Source organism: Apodemus sylvaticus, chromosome 2, assembly GCF_947179515.1.
Source record: "Apodemus sylvaticus chromosome 2, mApoSyl1.1, whole genome shotgun sequence".
NCBI lineage: Eukaryota > Metazoa > Chordata > Mammalia > Rodentia > Muridae > Apodemus > Apodemus sylvaticus.
Genome location: NC_067473.1, coordinates 54425545 through 54448551, shown reverse-complemented (window position 1 = coordinate 54448551; position 23007 = coordinate 54425545). Strand labels below are relative to the sequence as shown.

The following is a 23007-nucleotide window of genomic DNA, read 5'->3' as shown; positions in this document are numbered from 1 at the left end:
GACAACCAGGGCTATACAGAGAAACCCTCTCTCGAAAAACCAAAAAAGAAAAAAAGAAAACTTTGTTAATCTAAATATGCTAACTCGTCAGACAAGCAAATAACCTACACTTAGCCTTAAAAAATATAACCACTTTTAAATTCTTTTAGAGATAACCAAGAAAGGGTGGGACTTGCAGTAACTATTTTGATAGGTCAGGGGGCGGGACTTAACTCAGAACGTAAGTTCCTGAGTCTAAACACCCGAGGGGAACACAATTCCGGACGGACCAGGATGGCGGCCACCAGTGAGGGGCAGCTCTTTGCCGCGGGTATTGAAAAGACTTGGGGTGCAGTCGTACGTTCCCCTGAAGGAACACCCCAGAAAGTTCGGCAGCTCATAGATGAAGGAATTGTCCCGGAAGAGGGAGGCACAGAACCGTGAGTTATCCAGGCTGTGGGCGCTGGAGTGGCTTGGGGAACAACGGCCTGGAGCAGGGGGCGGGGGCTGCGGCGGGTAACTTCAGTCCGTGACTTGGTGGTTAGGCTGAATTCTTCCTGAACTTTGAAAAAGGCTAGCCTTCTCTGTGGCTCGGCTTCGGTAGCCTCCGATGTACCTGATGCCGCATCACTAGCGAAATTTTGAAATAAACCTTTGAGAGAGGACTGTTAGCTGAATAAGCACACCTGAGTACTAAAGCCGTGGAGTCTCACTGTGTAGTGAAGCTTAGCAAGCCCTTGACCGAAGAACAGTCTTAAATGTATAAAGCAAATTACACGGGATTGTAAATGAAACGATCACACAGTAGTTAGCAAGGTAGTAAAATGAAGTTATGCGACGACATACCGTTTTCCTCCCTCACTCCTTCCTTCCTTAGTTAACTAGTTAATGCTGGCCTAGGAGTTAGATAGCCTAGCATGCACTGAGCTCAAGATTTGATCCCTATCACTTTATTAAACTGGTAGTGGTATCATACAACTCTAAATCCTTGGAAGGTGGAGGATCTCAAGTTCTAGGCTAATTTGAGGCCCTGTGACAGAGAGAGGTGTAGGGAGAAGGAAGAGAAGAAAAAAAAGAGTTAATATCTAGTGGCATGTCTACAATCAATCATAATTTTGAATTAGTGATACTGTGTTAGTGATACTATTTCAAAATATAGTCAGCCTTAATATGAATGAACTTTTTTCTTTTATGTATGTGAATACACTGTAACTGTCTTCAGACACACCAAAAGAAGGCATCAGATCCCATTACAGATGGTTGTGAGCCACTATGTGGTTGTTGGGAATTGAACTCAGGACTTCTGGAAGAACAGTCAGTGCTCTTAACCACTAAACCATCTCTCCAGCTCTTTCTCATTCTTTCTTTCTGTTTTTGTGTTGTTGTTTGAGACAGGATTTCTCTGTAAGAGCCCTGGCTCTTGGGCCTATCCAGAACCCACTTTGTAGACCAGGCTGGCCTAGGAACTCACAGAGATCCCCTACCTCTGTATCATGAATGCTGGGATTAAAGGCCTGTGCCACCACACCCAGCCCAGGTTTGGACTTTCTTAACCTTGATAATGAAGCCATTCTGTAGTACTCAAAGATCTTTAAAATAAATGTCATTTTATGCCTATCCAGGTTTAGGGATCTTCTGAACCATACTCCCCACCCCCCACCCGCCAAGAACCACATTTTCTTGATTTTTTTTTTTTAATCTGTAAATCTCTGAGGAATTGTCTTAGAATAATTTTCTTTCAAATCACAATTATTGGTGCTATCTTATTGTTAAAATGGCGTATAGCTGAGCATAGGGGTGCACCTTCACAATGCTAGTGCTTGAAAGTTTGAAGGTAGGGGATTGTTGTAAATTTTACATCAGCTTGTTTTATATTGTTCCAGGACCAGTCTGAATTACAAAATGAGACCCTGTCTCTCAAAACATAAACAGGGATATTCAGGATGACACAGTAGAAATGATGGAGGGGGTTGGGGTGCTAGCGGCACATGCCTTTAATCCTAGCACTCAGAGGCAAGGGCAGGCAGATCCCTGAGTTCAAGGCCAGCCTGGTACACAAAGTGAATTCCAGGACAGCCAGGGCTACATAGAGAAACCCTGTCTCAAACAAACAAAACTGGGGAAAAAAAATGGCTGAATAGATGTATGAGTCAGGGTTCTCTAGAGTCACAGAACTTATGGGTAGTCTCTCTTTATAGCAAGGGAATTTGTTCAAAATTGTTTTCACTGAAAATGAAAGAATGACTTGCTGGCTTTGTATTTGGTTTTAAATTTGTATTTAAATTGTATTTTTCTGACATTTCTTCTTGAAATGGAAAGATTCTGTCTTTGATTTTCATTTTTATTTATGTTGTGCATATGAGTACAATGTAGCTGTCTGTGTCACTGTGACACACCAGAAGAGGGCATCAGATCCCATTACAGATGATTGTGAGCTACCAAGTGGTTGCTGGGAATTGAACTCAGGATCTCTGAAAAAGTAGTCAGTGCCCTTAACCACTGAACCATCTCTCCAGCCCATGACTTGAATTTTCTACTTGAGGTAATGAAAAACAAGGGTCCATGTACATAGCAATATCTAAGCTATTCTTTCCTCATATCGAGAGTTAAATGTATGGGCCAGATCTGGTGCATCTGGCCCATACATTTAACATTGCAAGCCTGGTGATCTGAGGTCAAGCCCTGAACCCACATAAAGGTAGAAGAAAAGACCTCTCTCCACAGAGTTCTTCTGATTTCTATACATATACCTGGGCACATGCATTCACATATATATTGCATATGCACACATGTACACACGCATATTTCCCACAGTAGTAATCTTAACACTTAAGAGGCTGAACAGGAGGATTGCTGTGAATTCTATGTCAGCCTGGGTTATAAAGTGAGACTCTGCCTCAAAAAAGAAAAGGAATTATTTCTCTGAAGTGGTTTAAATCGTATTATTATTCAATACTTAAACCCTTGAAGGCCTTATTTTGTGTTTACTAAGGTTATGCAAAATATTGTTGGAGAACTGTGAATGAGCTAGGAGAGGCTGGCTAAACTGTAACTAATCTGTGACTCCCAGATTGAAGGATTTAGAGTTTATAATTTAGTACTATGAAGTCGTGGGCTGTATTAAGCAGAGGAATGGCTTGACTGAAATGATTTTTAGAAACTTAAAAACTAGTTTAGATTTGGTATGTGATGTGTGTGGAATATCCAGGCTCAGAAGATTTAAGGATGGTACAGAGATCACTAACAGCTCTACTTGATTTCAGAAAGGACACATCTGCCACATTCCAGTCAGTTGACGGATCTCCTCAAGCAGAACAGCCTCCATTGGAATCCACAAGCAAAGAAGCCTTTTTTCACAGAGTGGAAACCTTTTCTATATCCTTTTCAGTTTGTATAAGTGGTTCTACCTGCTGCAGAATTGTTACTGGAGAGGCACTGCTACCCTGAAGCAGCATAGTAGAATATAGGGACTGCTTACTCTGATCTTTTGTTTTCTGTGTGTGGGTGTTTTGCCTATATGTTTGTGAACTGTGTTCGTGCAGTGCCCTAAGAGTCCAAAAAAGCACATCAGATCCACTGGGAGGAGTTACAGCTGGTTGTTACCCACCGTGAGAGGGGTGAGTGCTAGCAGTTGAACTGAAGAGTAGCCATCTCTCCAGCCCCTTACTCTGATCTTTTAAACCAAAGAATTGGTATTGGTAAGAACTTTTTTCGGATAATGAGCACCATAATATATTATCCTGCAAAGTATCGGTTGAGAGATAGATCAAATCTTTTGTTTGTTTGTTTCTGAGTTTGGGTTTTTTGTTTGGTTTGGTTTTGGTTTTTTGAGACAGGGTTTCTCCATCTAGCCCTGGCTGTCCCGGAATTCAGTGTGCTCTTAACCACTGAGCCATCTCGTTAGCCCCCTAAATGTTTTTAAATTTAACCTTTTTTTTTTCCTGTTTTTTGGATTTTGTTTTTTTCAAGACAAGGTTTCTCTGTATAGCCCTGGCTGTCCTGGAACTCACTCTGTAGACCAGGTTGGCCTCAAACTCAGAAATCCACCTGCCTTTGCCTCCCAGAGTGCTGAGATTACAGGCGTGCGCCACCACCGCCTGCTAACTTTTTTTTTAAGATTTGTTTATTTTATGTGTATGAGTACACTGTAGCTGTACAGATGGTTGTGAGCCTTTGTGTGCTTGCTGGGAATTGAATTTAGGACCTTTGCTTGCTCCGCTCAACCCCGCTTGCTGTGGTCGGCCCAGCTCACTCAGTCCCTGACTCACTCAGGCCCAAAGATTTATTTATTATAAATAAATAAATGGGCCTTTTTATTTTTAAAAGATAGATTCCCTAAGCTGGGAGATGGTGGCGCACGCCTGTAATCCCAGCACTCTGGGAGGCAGAGACAGGCAGATTTCTGAGTTTGAGGCCAGCCTGGTCTATAGAGTGAGTTCCAGGACAGCCAGGGCTACACAGAGAAACCCTGTCTCGAAAAAGCCAAAAAAAAAAGAAAAAAGAAAAAAAAAAGATAGATTCCCACTGTGTTGTGCAGGGCAGTCCTGTCCTTGTGGGCCCAACTGTCCATCTGTGAAACCTTGGTAATAGCTAGAACAGTTGGCATGCTATAAAACATTTGAGTCTCCCTAGACAAATGTTCATAGTTTTTACTCTCTTATTACTCTGCTTATTACTCATGACTACCATCCTGCAAAGTTTGTACTCTAAAAGTGGAATTGAGGTTGAAGAAATGGCCCAGTCGTAAAGAGCCCTGGCCCCTCTACCAGAGGATCTGAGTTCGAAGCCCAGCACCTACGTGGCAGTTTACAGCTATCTTTAATACCAATCATAGGGCATACAATGCTTCTTTTGGCCTCTGGACACTGCATGCACACAGTGTATAAACATACATGCAGCCAAAACACATGTAAATCTTTTTAAAAAGTTAAAGATAAAAAATGATCTTTAGTAGCTGGAATAATGGCTCACACCTTTAGTCTAGAAGGATTTTCAGGAGTTTGAGGCCTGCCTGGGCTACAGATTGAACTCCACTCCAAAAACAGCACTGAGAGGCTAGGGAGACGACTCTGGGTGAAACAGTTGCTGTGTGAACGTGAAGGCCAGAGTTGGGATTCTAGAACCCACATAAAAGCTGGTGGGACCAGCAGTGTGCCTGCAGTCCCGGCCACCAGGAAGCAGGAGCGCCATCCCGGCAGCTGGCTGGCTAGCCAGCACAATGTTTGTGCCCCATAGGTGTCACCTGTGCCTGCTTCCCACAGGCAGCAGAGGTGTGAGAGCCCCTGGAACTGGAGGTGCAGATGGGTTTCGAGCTGCTGTGTGGTACTGGGACCTGAACCTGAGTCCTTTGCAAGAGCATCGAGGGCACTTAACATCTGAGCTGTCTGTCCAGCCCCCAGCAGACGAGCTAAAATGGCAAACTCCAGGTTCAAAGAGACACTTCTGCCTCACTGTATAAAGTGGGCAACAATTGAGGAAGAAACTGGATGTCAACCTCAGGCTTTCACATGCACGTGTGCCTCTCTATGAGTGTAAACGTGCACACACATGCATATGTATAATACATACACAGAAAAACTAAGCCTGCCAATTTCTTTACCATCTGCTTTTATGACTGTATTCCTCTGTATGTTGAGAATGTGCTCAGGTTGTATTTGTGTCTGGTTTTCATGTGCACGGTTTTCTTTAACGTGAGTACTCTTTGAAATGGGCCGGGAAGCCCCCCGAGCTGTCTCCACTTATCTGCGCAAAATATGGTTGGATCACGGTTGAATGTGACATGCTCAAGTGCTCCAGCTGCCAGGCTTTCCTCTGCGCCAGCCTGCAGCCCACCTTTGACTTCAGCAGGTGTGAGTATGAAGTCCAGGTTCTCTACACATTCGAAGGTGCACTGGAGCTGGTGACATAGCCAGTGCTGCAGCACTTGCCTAGTGCATGCAGGGCGCCGGACTGGCCGTCTGTCTCAGCAAATAATGTGCTGTTGACATATGACATGGCAAAGTTGCGGTGCTCTTTGCCCTATGGCCCCAGTTGTTCTCTGCAGTGGACCTGATTTTGTGTGTTCTAGATCAACTTGGAAATCCATTCTTTCTTTGCACTAACAAAGGATCTTTGGTTTTAGAAACCGGGTTTCTCTGAGTGCTAGGATTAAAGGTATATGCCACCACACCCGGCCTTTTAAGGTATCCTAATTATTTAAAATATGTGTGTGCTTAGGTTTGGTCTCTAAAAGACTCTTGGCTTTTTTTTTTTTTTTTCATTTGGAGTCTGCACAGTGTATAACTTCTACCTCGTGTGCTTTCAGATAAGGAGCGATGTGCGGAGCTCAAGAAATCCTTGTGCAGTGCCCATGAGAAGTTCTGTTTTTGGCCAGACAGCCCCTCTCCAGGTACAGTCTAAGGATTCCATTTACCCTTTCTCCTGGGTCAACATGTTTCTAATAGTGTCCATTTTCTTATGGACATCAAATCTTTGAAGTTGCTTTTTTTCTTTTTGTGCTTTTCAAGACTTGCATTTATTAACTTTTCCAGGTGCATTTGTGCCACCAGCTCTTGAGTGAGTGAGTGAGTGAGTGAGTGAGTGAGTGAGAAAGAGAGAGAGACAGAGAGAGACAGGGAGAGAGAAAGAGACAGAGAGAGACAGAGAGAGAGAGAGAGAGAGAGAGAGAGACAGACAGGGAGAGAGAGAGAGAGATAGAGAGAGAAAGAGAGGGAGAGAGAGAGACAGAGAGAGAGAGTACTTGAACACATATTGAAGGAGTGACTTAGAGAAGGCTTTACTTTCCTTCCTTTCCACCATGTGGGCCCCGGGATTGGGCCAAGATGAATTTGGTAGTATATCTTTTCTCACTGAATCCTCTCACTGGCCCTCAGCTGGAACTTTTAATCATTCTCTTGTCCGGCTGGCATATCTCTGCTAAGTAAACAGATTTAACAGCAGAGCCCTCTGGTGGAGAATCTCTCTGAGTCCAGGTACAAACTTCCTCAGACCCAGGGTTTCCTAACAGCGCTGGTTGTCCATGTGTGTTGTGACTACTAGTCAGTGCAGTCTAGGTGTATTGTTTGGTCTTAGTAGGATGGTTCAAGCTAACCCCCAGGTCACTGTGGCTAGGAATATTCCATGGCCCACAGCACCTATCAGAAGTGACTAGATGTCTATCCTGATGAAACTTTTAAAGCGAAAGTGACTGTAAAACAGGGATTTTTTTCCACCTCTGGCCTGCTTTCCTTTCCCCTGTATAATATAGCGCAGCTCAGTCCTGTGTGGATTTGAGGTTATTTCTGGCCAATCACCTAGGCTCCTTTTAGGATGTGCCCAGAGAGCTGTTGGTGGGTCTCCGCTCTTGTTATTATATGCTCTGCTTTCTAGATCCATCACAACTAGATTCTCCTTGAGGAACCTCTCATTCCTATCTAGACCTCTTTGAGCATGACTCATTTTCAACTACCTCACCAGCATTTCTGCTTGATATTATAAGAGGTACCTGGCCCTCAGCAGTGCAAACTGAACTGTCTAATGAAATACCATCCAGTTATTATTGCCAGAAATCTGAAAGTTGTTTTAATATCTTTCATGCTTTTCTTTTTTTATAAAATCCCTGTGACTTATTTACATGTATGGGTGTTTGCCTGCATGTGTGTCTAGACATTGTGCATTCAGTGCCCTCAGAGGCCAGAGGAGGGTGCCAGATCTTCTACAACTGGAGTTACAAAAGTTGTTTGGGTCATGACCTGGTTTCTGGAGGAACAGCCAGTGCTCGTAACCACCAAGCCATCTGCCCAGCCCTGTTGTGTTTTTCTTTCAAACAGGGTCTCACATTGTCACTCTAGCTAGGCTGAAACTCGACGTGTAGAACAAGCTGGCCTTGAACTCAGAGATCTGTCTCCATCTCCCTCTGCCTCACAAGAGCTGTAATTAAAGGCGTGTACCAGGACAGAGCTGGAGAGACGGCTCAGTGGTTAAGAGCACTTGTTGTTCTCGCAGAGGATCTGGGCTCAGCTCCTAGCTCTCACGTGAGGGCTCAAACCCTCCATGACTCAAGTTCCAGAAGCTCTTGTTGTATGTGGAGAACATCACACGCAGGCAATATACGCAAAATATTTTTTAAAGATTTATTTTATATATGTGAGTACACTGTTGCGATCTTCAGACACATCAGAAGAGGGCATCATATCCCATTACAGATGGTTGTGAGCCACCATGTGGTTGCTAGGAATTGAACTCAGGACCTCTGGAAGAGCAGTCAGTGCTCTTAACTGCTGAGCCACCTCTCCAGCCCTCAAAATATTTTTTTAGAAAATGTCACCATATCTGGCTACTGTTTTCTTTTCCCTCCCTCCCTCCCTCCCTTCCTTCCCCTTTGGTTGTTGTTTATCTTGTTCATTTTTAAAATGTTTTATGTGTATGTGTGTGTATGTAAGTATACTCCCATGTGTGTAGGAGCCCTGGGAGGTCAGAACAGGCACCAGATCCCCTGAAACTGAAGTTACAGACAACTGTGACCCCATCATGGGGGTGCTGGGAGCCAAACCCTGGTTCTCTGCAGAATCAATGAGCACTCTTTACTAAGCCACCTTTCCAGCCATAACCACTGCCTTTGGTTGGTTGGTTTGGATTTTTCAAGACAAGGTCTTACTGTGTAGCTCTAGCAATCTTAGAACTCACTATGTAGACTAGGCTGGCCTTGAACTACAGAGATCCCTCCGCCTCCACCTCCACCCCCAGCTTCTGAGTGCTAGGATTAAAGGCATGTGCCACTTACTACACCCCAATAGGTTTCGCTTTTGTTATGTTGTTTTGAGGCAGGGTCTGTTTTGAAGCTCAGATTGTCTACCTTGTAGTCGGCCTGACTCTCTGTGTAGCTAGGATGGCCTTGACATCTTGGTAATCTCTACACTAACCTCCCAAGTGCTGGGATTCCAGGACTGACCTAGCATACATAGCTTCAGATGGTTTTTCTTATTACCAACTTTGTCCTTATTCTTCCTCCAACGATCTCATGTACAGCTTCCAATAGTATCATCTGTTAGCTGTGCTTTTAATATTCAGGTAACTTATGTGGAAAAAGGAATACCTATACTTATTTATACGCCAAGGCCCAATTTACTGTACATTCTCAATAAATAGAATTTGTTGGGATTTACTGTTTTGGTTCTTGAACTAGAATCTCACAGTCTAGACAGGCCTTAAGCTCTCTGCAGCTGAGAATGGCCTTAAGCTCTTAATCTTCCCATCCCTTCCGAGTACTGAGATTGCTGGCAGGGGCCACCATGAATTGGCCGGTTATTACAGTTTTATGGTAATTTTTCTAATATCTATTACTAATAAATTAAATCCCTTTAAATATTTTAAGTGAAAGTTACAAATTTACTAGGGGTGAATAATTTGAAGATATACAGAGGCCCAGTATACAAATAAATTAATTATGAAGTATATTTAAGTTTCTTGTAACCTTGTTGGTGTCCTGCTTGTTTTGTTTTGTTTTGTTTTGTTTTTTGGATTTGGTTCCCCCCCCCCCCCCACAGGGTTTCTCTGTAGCCCTGGCTGTCCTGGAGCTCACTCTATAGACCAGGCTGGCCTCGAACTCAGAAATCCCCCTGCCTCTGCCTCCCAGAGTGCTGGGATTACAGGCGGCTGGCCTCGAACTCAGAAATCCCCCTGCCTCTGCCTCTGCCTCCCAGAGTGCTGGGATTACAGGCGTGCGCCACCACCGCCCCGGCAGTGCCCTGCTTTTTAATTAAGCAGATTAGAACGGCCTTTACTTTCATCATCCTTTGTATGTAATGTCTCACTTTCTGAATGTATTCCCAGCACTGGGGCCCAGAGCTTTGCTGTACGCTTGAGGCCAGTCTGAACTACAGTATGAACTTCTGTTTCAAACACAGCCCTTACAAATGATTTTCTGTGTTTCATTTTGAAGAATAACTTATTGAATTCCCTACAAGGGAACAGGGCGCTGGGAAGTAACTGAAATGTGTCATGCTTGGTTTGGAATTTTGAAAGAGAGTCTCGCCATGTCGTTCTGGCTGGTTGGCCTAGAGCATCCTGTGTAGACTAGGCTGTCTTCAATTTGATCCAGTGCAGGTTCAGGGGTTGCAGGTGCACATCTCTGCTGCCTATATCATTTTTAGTGGTGGTGCTGTTTGGTTTTGGGTTTTGTTGTTGTTGTTTTTAAAGTCTCAGGTAACTCAAACTGTCTCTGAACTAAAGCTCTTGCCTCAACTTCTGGAGCACTCAGATTACAGGTGTACAACTCGGGCTGGTGAGACGGCTCATCAATTAATGAGTTCAAATCCCAGCAACCACATAGTGGGTGGCTCACAACCATTGGTAATGAGAAACAAATAAAGAACCTATGGGGCGGGCAGTGGTGGTGCACGCCTGTAATCCTACCACTTGGGAGGCAGAGGCAGGCAGATTTCTGAGTTCCAGGACAGCCAGGGCTACACAGAGAAACCTGTCTGGGGGAGGGGGGGGGGAACCTGTGGGCCTGAGTGAGCAGGAGAAAGGGAAGGGAGGAAAAACAAAAAAACAAAACAAATAATCCCCAAGTGTACAACTCTGCCCAGCCTGCATTTTTATTCTTTTTAATTTTTTATTGATTATTTATAAGATTTTATATGTATGGATGTTTTGCCTGCATGTATGCCTGTTTACTATGTATATGCCTAGTGTCCAAAGAGGCCAAAAGAGGGCATTGGGTCCTCTGGAACTGGAGTTAGAGACCGTTGTGAGCCACCGTGTGAGTTCTCAGGTCCCATGCACGCTCCAGCCCCATGCCTGGCTTTTTACATGGGACCCAGAGATCCAAATTCAGGCCTCATGCTGCCACAGTGGTACTTTACTACCTGAGTCATCTTCCCAGCCCAGGACTTTTTATGATAGTATTTTGAGATTATAATGTAATTATAACATTGCTGCTTTCCCATTCCTCCCTCCACCCTTCCCATGGTCCCTCCTTGCTCTCTCAAAATCATGGCCTCTTTTTCTCTAATTGTTGGTACATGCATGCATGTATGTATTAGTAAATGTATACTGCAACCTGCTCGGTCTGTGTAATGTTACTCTCTGTATGTGCTTTCAGAGCTCACCATTGGCTAGTGTGTAACCACTTAATGTGCTCTTCCCTGGGAAAGACTTCCTCCTCTTCTCAGCATTCCTTGGTTGCCTGTAGTTAGTCTTGTGTGTGGGGTGGAGGCCTCCTGATCTTTCCCCCTTGTATTAGCATGTCTGTTGGAGGTGTCCTTGTTCAGATCTTTTTTAGGCAGCCATGTTGGTGAGACTTACTGGGTGTATCTTCTCTGAGGTTTCTAGGAGACAGAACCCACAGCAGATTTCTGTCCTGTCTTTTGCAACCTTCTCCTCCCTCTTCAAATGTGATCCCTGAGCCTTGGGAACAGTGTTGTAGATGTATCAGTTGGGAATGGGCTCTACAGATCTGCATTTTGATAGAGTGTGGTTTTCTGTCTGTTGCAGAGGGTTTCCTTGAGGAAGGGCGAGCACTACACTTTTCAGTGGGTCTGAGGACAAGTAGGAGAATAGAGTTGGGTATTGTGCTGGTTTCTTAAGTGGCAGTTGTAGGTTTCCCTCCAAGAGTCATGGATTCACTAGCCCTGGGTATTTGGCTAGCTTTCTAGTTCCAGGTGTGATTTCCTTCTTGTCGAGCAGGCCTTGAGTACAGTTAGAGAGCTGTTGATGCTCCCCAAGGCTCTGTGTTGCTGCTCTACTCCTAGGGCTATGATCCGTGCGGCCATTGCTGGGTTCACAGGTGTCACAGCTGAGGAGGACTGACGGTTGCTTCCTGCCTTTGGGAGCTTGTTTGGTACACTCGGGGGAGGCATTCAAGTCACATGTAGCATGGATCTCTTGGTCCTGAGTCTGAAGTACATGGTGCCTTCAGCAAGAGGAATTTACCTTCTACTTCAACAACTCACAGTGAACTATCTACAACTTGATAATTATTATAAAATATTGTTTCTTTAATTTCTGTCTGGTAAATCAAAGCTTCAGTATTTGTTTTCATTCTTCCTCTGAGTTTTCTTAAAGTACCTGTTACATACATACACAGAAGCACAAAGAATAGTTCATAATTAAATGCTCTTCACCTGTCAACTACTTCAATAATCATCAGTTTTTAGCTTGTTGGTTTTTTTTCCCCTAGTAAGGCTGGGAATGGAAACCAGGTCTCCGCCTGTGAGGCGAGAGCTACACTCTTCTCCACCTGCCCCTACAGCAGGGCTTCTCTGGGATTACTCCTAACCCCTACTTCTAGACAGTCTTGTTTCTTCAGTGCTCATGCACCTCACTGTCTGCATCGTTTAGAAGCTCACGCCCCACACATTTCTTTTCTTTCCGAGAAGGTATCAGTTGCAAGTAGCTTCTTGGTTAGGAGTGGTACTTTGGTCCTCTTAGAGCTGGATCTTGTCGGGTTTGGTCCTGTTCAGGTCTCTGTTCTCATGTAAGACACTGGTGGCTTCTTGCTCTCTTCAGCTGTCCGCTTACACACCGCCACTTGCTCTCTCCATGTTCTTACTCTTCCTCCCAGCTAACTCCAGGTTATCTTTCCCACAGATAGATTTGGGATGTTGCCGTTGGGGGAGCCTGCTGTTCTTGTCAGTGAGTTTCTGGACCGCTTTCAAAGCCTTTGTCATTTGGATGTCCAGCTTCCTTCCCTGAGGCCCGAGGACTTGAAAAGGATGGTGAGTGTTTGCTAGCTTGCTGACTTGAGTTTCTTCCAGAAAGGCAGTGGAGGGTGGGAGCCAATGATTTCCTTTTTTTTTTTCCCCAGAGCTGAGGACTGGATCCAGGGCCTTGTCCCTGCTAGGCAAGTGCTCTACCACTGAGCTAAATCCCCAGCCCCAAGCAAATGATTTCCATTTAAACAATTAAAAGGGATCTTTCTTTCTTGTTTTTTGTTTGTTTGTTTTGTTTTGTTTTGTTTTGTTTTGTGACAGGGTTTCTCTGTGTAGCCCTGGCTGTCCTATAACTCACTCTATAGACCAGGCTGGCCTCAGAAATCCACCTACCTCTGCCTCCCAAGTGCTAGGATTAAAGGCATGAGCCGCCACTGCCTGGCTGGATAGAGATCTTTTAATAAGCCTTTTAAAAAAAAGATGTATTTATTATTTTATATGTAAGTACACTGTAGCTGTCTTCAGACACACTAGAAGAGGGCATCCGATCACAGTATAGATGGTTGTGAGCTACCACGTGGTTGCTAGGATTTGAACTCAGGACCTTCAGAAAAGCAGTCAGTGCTCTTAACCACTGAGCCATCTATCCAGCCCTTAAATAAACTTTTTTTTAGAGATTTATTTATTTACTGTATGTGAGTACACTGTATCTGTCTTCAGACACTCCAGAAGATCTCATTATGGATGGTTGTGAGCCACCATGTGGTTGCTGGGATTTGAACTCAGGACCTTTGAAAGAGAAGTCAGTGCTCTTAACCACTGAGCCATCTCTCCAGCCCCCTTAAATAAACTTTTTGAGACAGGGTCTCACTGTGTAGTTCTGGCTGACCTAGAACCTATTATGTGAACCAGGTTGCTCTGAATTCACAGAGATTCACCTTCCTCTGCCTGTGGAGTGCTGGGATTAAAGGCCTGTACCCCCACATCTGGCCCTACAAATTCAATTTTATTTTGATTTGTTACTCAAACTGATCATTGTATATCATTTTCCATAAGTGTCACCCCTTCACCAAGGCAGCCCCCCTTACCCCACCCCAGGAGTCAGAGTGCCTTATTATCCACAGGCCAAAAATTAACACTGTCAAGTTTGTTCTGTTAAAAGTAAATTCAGGTCAGGCGTGGTGGTACACGCTTGTAATCCCAGCACTTGAGAGGCAGAGGCAGGCAGATTTCTGAGTTCAAGGTCAGCCTGTTCTACAGAGTGAGTTCCAAGACAGCCAGGGCTTTACAGAGAAACCCTGTCTCAAGAAAAAAAAAAAAGTAAATTCAGTGTGGGGCCAAGACATAGAGAGTAGTCTTTTTATTGTTTGGGTTTGAAAGTCACAAGTTTCAGATCAAATCTACAATTGGCAAATTAAGGGCCGTCTAATACTTAGGAAGACTGCTACGTTTTTCAGTCAGCAATTTAGGAAGCTCGTGTGACACCTTAGTCCTGCCCTAGAACATGTCTTTCCTGTGAAGATGCTGCCTCGGAGTCACAGTGTCCCCAGTCTAGGTGTGTCATTGTGGGTTTTCTTTCTGTAGAGGCTGAAACTTGGAGTTGATTTTTAACCTCGGTTCCTTTGCAGTGCTTGACAGAAGACAAGATCAGTGCCCTGCTGCACCTGCTGGAAGATGAGCTTTCTTACCAAACTGATGACAGAAAAACTACAAGCAAATTAGGCTCAGACATCCACGTCCAAGCCACTGCCTGTGTTCTCTCTCTGTGTGGCTGGGCATTTAGGTTAGTGAGTGTTACCCAGAAACACAAAGCACGGGATGGTCACTGTCACTGTTTACAAACCAACCTGTGTCCTCTGAGAAGACAGAAAGGGAAATGGAGGGATAGAGAGGTGGATAGGAATCCCAGCCAACCAGAAGGAAAGCTAAAGGCACTCGAGTGTCCACAGCCGCTGTGTCCACAGCCGCATTTCCCTCGCACAGCCTCCTTCCAGCTGGGAACTTAGGTTCCCATAAACAGTGTAGCTCTTTCTAAAAGCAGAGGGAAAATAATGTCCTATTTTTAGAAAGGAAGAAAACTAAACTTAATTGATCAAATCCCCTAGAGATGGCCCAGCCCCATGTTGGCATTTCCGTTCCACCTTAGTTTGGTGTTGACTTTCTAAGGAAGAAGGCTGTCAGAGCCAGTCTTGATTTACTTAAAGGTTTGCTTTTTCCATCTCAGTGTATTGTGGGGGTGGGCATACCCGTGCGTGTGCTGGGGCATGAGTGGGAGGGAGGTCGGGGTGCTTGGAGGAGTCTTCTCCCCCCTCCTACCATGAGGGTTCTGGGGACTAAACTCAGGCTGTCAGTCAGGCTTAAGCAAGCAGCTTTACCTGCGGAGCCAGCTTCCTGGCCTTTGCTTTATTTACTTCATTTTAAAAAAAAGAAAATTTTATTTATATATGTTCATCTGTGTCTGTGCGAGTGTATGCCACATATGTGCAGGTTCCTTCAAAGACCAAAAGAGGGCTTTAGCATTGTAGGTGACTATGAGTCTCCCAGTGTGAGTGCTGAAATCCAAACTTGTGTCCTCTGGAAGAGCATCTTAACCTTTGCCTCTCCAGGCCTTCCCCTGCGCATACACACCATTTACTTCAAAAAGGCTTTATTATTGATGGGTTGTGGGGTAGGGCGTGCCGTGCCTCTAATCACAGGACTTGGGGGGATATATCATAAATTTGAGACTACCCTGAGCTACAGAGTGAAGTGAAACCCTATCTCATACAAACAAAATAAGTTAAGTAAATGTGCTTTCTTTGGTAGATTGAGAAAAAAGTTTTAAGAGAATCAGGAGTTTATTAAACATATTTCACAATGTCCTTGCCAGCAAGAACATACCAGGACCCCTGGACCTCTTCAAGAAAGTAATGTGGGAGTCGGTGAAGGTCAGGTCCTCAGATGAAGGCTCTGAGAGAGTTCATGGTCTAGCCCTCTGGCTGACTGCAGAGACTGCTTGCTGAGATAAAGCAGAAATCATTGCATGTAGTCACATGGAAATGTCACCTTTGGAAACATCCATTTTTTGTTTTGTTTTTCCCATTCCTTCCTAGTTCTTTGGAACCTACACAGCTCTCCCTGATAACATGTTACCAGTGTATGAGAAAGGTCGGTCTCTGGGGCTTTCAGCAGATAGAATCGTCCGTGACAGATCTGGAGACTTCCTTTGGGCTGACGAGCTCCCCCATCCCAGGGGTAGAGGGTCGGCCTGAGCTCTTCCCTCTGGTGCCTGAATCTCCCAGGAGGATGATGACCCGAAGCCAAGATGCCACAGTTTCTCCAAGCTCTGAGCAGGTATTAGCTTCTACAGCAGGTTGGAATTGGTGCTGGGCTTTACTCTAAACTCTGTTAGGAAGACTGTCCTATCACGTTCCCCTTCACAGATAGAGAGCTAAATTTGTTATGGAAGCTAAGTATAGAACTACAATATTTGAAGATCTTAGTTATGTTGGCAGTTGAGATTCTAAATTTATATTACAAATTCTAAAATACTATGTTTCACATGCTAGGAGCACTCGGGCTAAAACTGTAACATTGTTCATATACTTCATTGCTTTTCTTTTCCTTCAGTCTGAAAAAAGTCCAGGTCCCATTGTTTCCCGATCCCGGAGTTGGGAGTCTCCCAGTCCTGTTGACCGACCTGAGCTAGAAGCAGCCAGCCCTACCACCAGAAGCCGCCCGGTGACCCGAAGCATGGGAACTGGGGATTCTGTGGGTTCGGAAGTTTCCTCAAGCCCTCTCCGGAGAGCCAAGCGAGCTCGCCTCTGCTCGTCCAGCAGCTCGGTGAGTCTGCCTTTGTGGGAGCCGAGATGGCACAAAGAGCAGAGGCGCCTTTATAGGTATCAGGAAGAAGCAGGCACAAGCCCTCCCCGGATTCTGGCCAAAAGCAGACTTAGCTGTGCGGCGCATGCCTTTAATCCCAGCACTTGGGAGGCAGGGGCAGGTGGATTTGAGTTCGAGACCAGCCTGGCCTACAGAGTGAGTTCTAGGACAACCAGGGCTATAGAGAAACCTTTTCTCAAAAAAAAAAAAAAAAATAGTAAGTTTAAAGATGGGACATGGTTTGTTACCTATAATCCCACCACTTGAGAGGTGGAGACAGGACCACAAGTGGCCAGCCTGCACTGCTGAGTTCAAGACCAGATTGTGAGACTTGGGGTCTTGTCTCAAAAAACAGGCTGGTGAGCTAGCTCAATGGGTAAAGGTGCGGCATAGCCTCGCACACACGCACGCACACACACGCGCACACACACACACACACACAAGATAAACAAATGCTTGAGAGGAGGAGGGACGGTTGGTTGATCAGAAGGGAAAGGTTTGCAGTGGAGTCTAGGGAGGTCATACATACCTAAACTAGGAAGACAGCAACACAGTAGGGCCACAGATCTGATGAAGGAGGCTTTCTGGGTTCGCCCTCCCACTACACCAGGTCTCATGTAGCTCAGGTTGCCCTGGAACTCCCTGTATAACCCAGGGGATCTTAGATTTGCACCAGTCCTCTCAGTCTCATTCCTGGGATTATAAACTTGACCTACCACGGCTGGTGGGTAGTTTGTTTTTGTTCATTATTAATATTTAAGAAAAGATGCATATGTAGACCAGGCTGGCATCAAATTCAGGGCTCTGCCTTCCTCTGTTTCCTAAGTGCTGGGATTAAAGGCCTGCACCACCACACCCAGCTGGTTTAGGTTCATTTAGTTGATGTTGTTGTTTCAGGTTTTTTAGATGAACGTGCGAGGTTATGGTTTCATATGGCACCTCCGTTCTTTGTTTGTTGGTCTGCCTTTCTTTTCTCTTCTGGGGCTCTGCCTTCCTCTACAGTCCCATCTCCCCAGGCTTGTCTACTCCTTTGGATCTGTGTTTCGGGGTGGGGGTGGGGGGGTTTATTTGGTTGGTTGGTTGTTTTTTTGTTTGGTTTGATTTGGTTTTTGTTTTGTTTTGGTTGTTGATTTTGTTTTTGTTGGTTGGTTGGGTTTTTTTCCTGCTTTTTTGAGATGGGGTTTCTTTATGTTAATAGCTCTGGCTGGCCTCAAACTCAGAGATCCCCCTGCCTTGGCCTCCTGAGTGCTGGGATTAAAGGCATGCCCTACCATCACCAGGTTTGATGTTTTCTTGATGTTGGCTGTTGTGACTGGGCAGAGATAGAATATCAAGGTAGTTCTGATTTGCAATTCTCTGCTTGCTAAGGATGTTGGACACTTTAAAAAATATTTCTTGGCTCTTTTTTTGAGAACTGTCTGGCCCACTTATTGATTGGAAGTTTTGGTTTAGGTTCTGGGGTTCTGTATATTCTAGGTGTCCACTCTGTCTGCAGTGCAGTGCTGACCCTCCCTCTCAGGCTGGCCTCGCTCTGCTCAGACTGGGGTCGGCTCTCAGGGTTGTTTCCTGTGCTGTGCCCATGCTTCAGAGCATTCAAATAGCTAATGTGGTCGGTCACAGCTCCAGTCCCAGCACTCCAGGGGCCGACGGGGAGGGCAAATCAAGGCTGTCCTGGGCTGCACACAGACCCTGCTCCTATCTCATCAGAAGGGGGCAGGGTTAGAGACAGAGGAAAATGAGAGGGCAGTGTAAGAGTCACTTGGGAGGCTGAGGCAGGACAGTGACCAGCCTTGGCTACGTGGCATGATTTCTACATCAAAACAACAAAAATAAGATAAGAAAGAAGAGCGAGCCCCAGGTGTGGGCAGCTGTGTGAGTCTGCGCTTGAGGAGCTGCAGTGCGTCACCGTCACCGGGCTAGCTTCTATCCTTCAGGACTCTGTCTCTCCCTCCCTCAGGACACCTGCCCCCGAAGCTTCTTTGATCCCACCTCTCAGCACAGAGATTGGTGCCCTTGGGTGAATATCACACTCAAAGAAACCAAGGAGAATGGGAAAACGGAAGAGGAGGCCTGCACCCCAGCAGAGCCTGGCTGGAAGGCAGTGCTGACCATCCTGCTGGCCCACAAGCATTGTAACCAGCCAGCTGAGACTGACTCCATGGTGAGTTGCCCGGACGAGCAGCAGAGGCTGGCCCTGTAGTTAGTGCTTGCCTGTTTTCAGCTCCCTAAGTCAAGTCTAGCTTCGGGAGTAAGGCATGGGAGTGGGTCAGTCCTTCTGACCTGCTCAGCACATGGCGTTCATGACATCCTGGCAAATTCTTTGTTCTTCCAGCTGAAATACTCTGAGTAGGGAAGGAATACAGAAACAGAAATAGGCGAGTGGGCAGCCTCACCGGCCCCGTGCTGCCACGCTCTGTCAGCCTCGGTCACTTGCGTTTGGAACGTGGCCAGTTAACTCAGCTGTTGGGAGCTCTTGTCACCTGATACCAAACCTGCCTCTATTTCCTGTCTTCATGTTTCTTCACTCTTCCACAGCCTGGCACATGCTCTTGCCAACCTTAGCTATCACACTCGGGACTGCCGCCATTACAGGACCTGAGGAAATGCAAAGCCATCAGAGCCATCTGGGAAAACAAGAATGGAAGCAAGAGGGTAGACAGAGGAGTCCAGAGAACTGTCTTTGTATTTCTTTCCAGGCTCAGCTCTGTATTTGCCTCATAGCCTGGCATAAATGTAGCCGTATCTGCCCCCTATGCTTTTCATAGACTAAAGCAGATAGATGCTTTCCCATCAGGCTTCCCAAATCCATGGTGGTCAGTCAGGTCACAGGATTTCCACCAAAGGGACTTATAATTATACCAGAAGCCCAACAAAGATATCATTAGTACACTTAATAAATAAGTAGAAGAAATGTTTCCAAAGTAAGTCACTCTTCCTTCCTTTCTTCCTTCCTTTTCTTTTCTTTTCTCTTCTCTTCTCTTCTCTTCTCTTCTCTTCTCTCTTCTCTCTTCTCTTCTCTTCTCTTCTCTTCTCTTCTCTTTTCTTTTCTTTTCTTTTCTTTTCTTTCATTTAAAAATATTTAGGCCAGAGCCTAGCTTGATGGCTCAGTAAGGGAGCTTGCTAAATTCAGTACCCAGAACCAAGCCAAGAAGGAGAGGACTGACTCCAGGATGTTCTCCTCCACGAGCCTACATTGGTATTCATGCACATACACATGCACACACTAAATAAATAAATCCATAAATGCATTGATGCATAAATATTTAATGTTTAGGTAGATACAGTAGTACACACTTGTGCCAGCACTCAGTAGGCTTGCAAAAGGATCACAAACCAGAGACCAGCCTGGCCGATACAGGAGGCTCAGTCTCCAAAACAACAACAAAAGAGATTTGGGATATAATAAGTATATAAAGACAAATAGTTGACCCACCATGCAAACTGGAGTCTGTCAAATCTGTCTCTGTCCACAAAGTCAGGAAGTAGTTTTGGCAAGGTTGTTTGTTTGTTTGTTTTTAATAAGATGTTTCTCTGTTGCCAGCCGTAGTAGCACACTACTGTGAGTCAGAGGCCAGTGTGGTCGACACAGTGAGTTCAGGACAATCGGGGCTGAATGTGTACTATACGAATACCTAGGGATTACAGATGGTTGTGACCACCATGTGGGTGCTAAAAATTGAATCCAGTTTCTCTGCAAGAGCAACATATGATCTTATCCAGCTCTTTAGTCCCATGTATTTTGTTTTGTTTTAAAGGTTTATTTTTAAGTATAGGTAGGGCTCTGTGTGTGTGTGTGTGCGCGCGCGCGCACACACACACACATAAGAATGCTGGAGCTAGAGTTCTAAGCCACCTGTGCTACAAACCAAACTTGAGTCCTCTGGAAGAGCAGTTAAATGCTCTTTACACTGAGTCATCTCTCCACCCCTGTTTTGCTTTAAAACAGGAAAAAGAAAAAGAAAAGTATTGGGGGGTGGAGGGGTAAGGGTTCTTTCCACTGAGCTTGATGGCCAGAGTTTGATCGAGATACCTACAGGATAAGAGAGGACCAACCTGCAAGTTGTCTTTTGACTTTCACACATAGCATGGCATGTACATGCCTGCATATACAATGAATGAATGAATGAATGAATGAATCTAAATTTGAATAGTGGAGCACACCTTTAATTCTAATGATTGAGAGGTCAAGACATTGTATTTCTGTGAGTTCAAGACCAGCCTGTTCTACATAGTGAATTCCAGGACCTGTTTTGGATGGATGGATGGATGGATGGATGGATGGATGGATGGATGATGGATAGACGATGAACACACACATACACACCCATGGTAAGGAAGCAGTGGAAATGTGTTTCATAAATTGAAGTTAAACTCTCTTGCTGTTATCTTTGTAGTGTCATGGAGACGGTGCCAGATGGAGCATCTATCTGTCCTTGGTGCCGCTCAGAGGCGGGCAGAGCCAAGTGTTCGATTGACTGAGAACTTTTCTGGCTAGGGAATTGCTGTGTCTTCCTGTAACCACTCCTCAGACTCTAAGAATGTGTCCTAAGTGTGATCAGGTAGCAGTGAGGCCTCTCTAAACATGAAGCTCAGAGAGCCAGAGTTAAGCTTAAGCTCTTTGGGGTCATATTTTGTTTTATTTCTCAAACTTTGATGCTATAGTTATCCCAGCTGGGGACCACTTGTATCACTGTGTGTGGGAAATAACTAAAAGTCCAATTAAGCATCCTCGGTAAAAGCCAGCAGGAGCCAGGCGTGGTGGCGCATGCCTTTAATCCTAGCACTTGGGAGGCAGAGGCAGGCGGATTTCTGAGTTCGAGGCCAGCCTGGCTACAGAGTGAGTTCCAGGACAGCCAGGACTACACAGAGAAACCCTGTCTTGAAAAAACAAAAAACAAACAAACAAACAACTAATTTTTAAGCCAGGCGTTGGTGGCGCACGCCTGTAATCCCAGCACTCTGAGAGGCAGAGGCAGGCGGATTTCTGAGTTTGAGGCCAACCAGGTCTACAGACAGCCAGGGCTATACAGAGAAACCCTGTCTCAAAAAAAACAAATCCCCCCCCTCCAAAAAAAAAGCCAAGCAGGGCACATGCTGCTCTCAGGGTGTGTCACAACAAAGATGGGGACAGAAGCAGATGCTGGAGGACAATATGAGCTAGGCTCTGGGGATTCCGAGGGTTGGCAGTGGTCTGGCAGTAGAACACAGGTTCAGGGCTGGAGAGATGGCTCAACGGTTAAGAGCACTGACTGCTCTTCCAGAGGTCCTGAGTTTAAATCCCAGCAACCACATGGTGGCTCACAACCATCTGTTAATGGGGTCTGGTGCCTTCTTTTGGTGTGTCTGAAGACAGCAATGGTGGTGTGTTCTATGTATAAAATAAATACATATTTGGGAAAAAAGAATATAATTCTAATAATAAGCTTTTCTACCTACAGAGTCTCTCTGAAAAATCAAGGAAAGTGTTCCGAATATTCCGACAGTGGGAGTCGGAGTCTTTATCCTCATCCTGAAAATGCTCCAGACAAAACTGTTGAGGGTGACTTTTTGAAAAATAAGTCTGAGTTCTCTTTGGTCAGCTGATGCTGCTTTTGCTCATTCTGGTGTAATTGCAAGTACAAAGGCCTGCCATCGGCATGATGAAGGGAGACCAGCTCACCATGTGGGGTGTGAACAGGGTAAGATACAGCAGGCCTGGTTCTGTCGGGGACTGCAGGGTTATGAGCCAGCCACAAGACCTCGAGGCTACATCTGGCACAGAGTCCTGAGCACATAGCTCAGGGATGTGACAGTATTTGTTAATAAAGTGTTTGCTAAGACTCCTGCTGCTAGAGAACTGTTTTCTCCCTCTCTGCTTCCCCAGGGGAATGGTCAAAAAATTTAGTAGTGGTTTGACATTGGGCCTTAGAAAGAAGCAGTCTAGCTATTGCTTAGTCATTCTCAAGAGAAAATTCTTGCAATAGTAATATTCTATTCATACTTTGCCTCAATTGATATCACTAAAAAATATGACTTCTTTAGTATAGATTATATCCAGCAAAATTAATCCCTAAATATCACTTAACTAATCTATATTCAAAATTTGTAAGTAGGAGGCTGGAAGTATAGCCACATGATGCTAAACATGTATTTGGCATGGGCAGGTTCTGGATATAAGTCCCAGCATGCCCTCACCCTAGATTTCTGATTTCTTCTTCTTTTTTTTTTTTGTTTTTTTTTGTTTTGTTTTGTTTTGTTTTTCGAGACAGGGTTGCTCTGTATAGCCTTGGCTTTCTTGGAACTCACTCTGTAGACCAGGCTGGCCTCGAACTCAGAAATCCACCTGCCTCTGCCTCCCAAGTGCTGGGATCAGCACAGGCATGCGCCACCACTGCCCAGCACCCTAGATTTCTATTGTTCCAAATATGATTCACATATGATTTGTCTACCCTCAAAGGCTCTAGGAAAAGTAAAATAGGAAGTTAAGTCATCTTAGTGGCTCACACCTGTAATCTAATACCTGGAGGCTAAGGCAGGAGGATTATTAAGACTAGAC

General features: G+C 45.1%; 1 protein-coding gene across 1 annotated transcript; it reads left to right on the top strand.

The window, feature by feature from the left end:
• Window positions 1-237: 237 nt before the first annotated feature.
• Zc3hc1 (zinc finger C3HC-type containing 1) lies at window positions 238-22291 on the top strand. Its single transcript, XM_052173374.1, has 10 exons — window positions 238-419; window positions 3243-3354; window positions 5678-5828; window positions 6284-6367; window positions 12550-12677; window positions 14240-14394; window positions 15704-15944; window positions 16221-16433; window positions 18430-18633; window positions 21911-22291. Exons 1-10 carry the CDS (start codon window positions 274-276, stop codon window positions 21983-21985), a joined length of 1509 nt encoding a protein of 502 aa, XP_052029334.1. The 5' UTR covers window positions 238-273; the 3' UTR covers window positions 21986-22291.
• Window positions 22292-23007: the final 716 nt, after the last annotated feature.

Bases quoted from the DNA above. Each gene is read 5' to 3' on its own strand.
- Zc3hc1 (XM_052173374.1), top strand. From the start codon at position 274: ATGGCGGCCACCAGTGAGGGGCAGCTCTTTGCCGCGGGTATTGAAAAG. The intron at 5,829-6,283 runs GTGAGTATGAAG...GTGTGCTTTCAG, and splicing joins CACCTTTGACTTCAGCAGGT to ATAAGGAGCGATGTGCGGAG. The intron at 15,945-16,220 runs GTATTAGCTTCT...CTTTTCCTTCAG, and splicing joins TTTCTCCAAGCTCTGAGCAG to TCTGAAAAAAGTCCAGGTCC.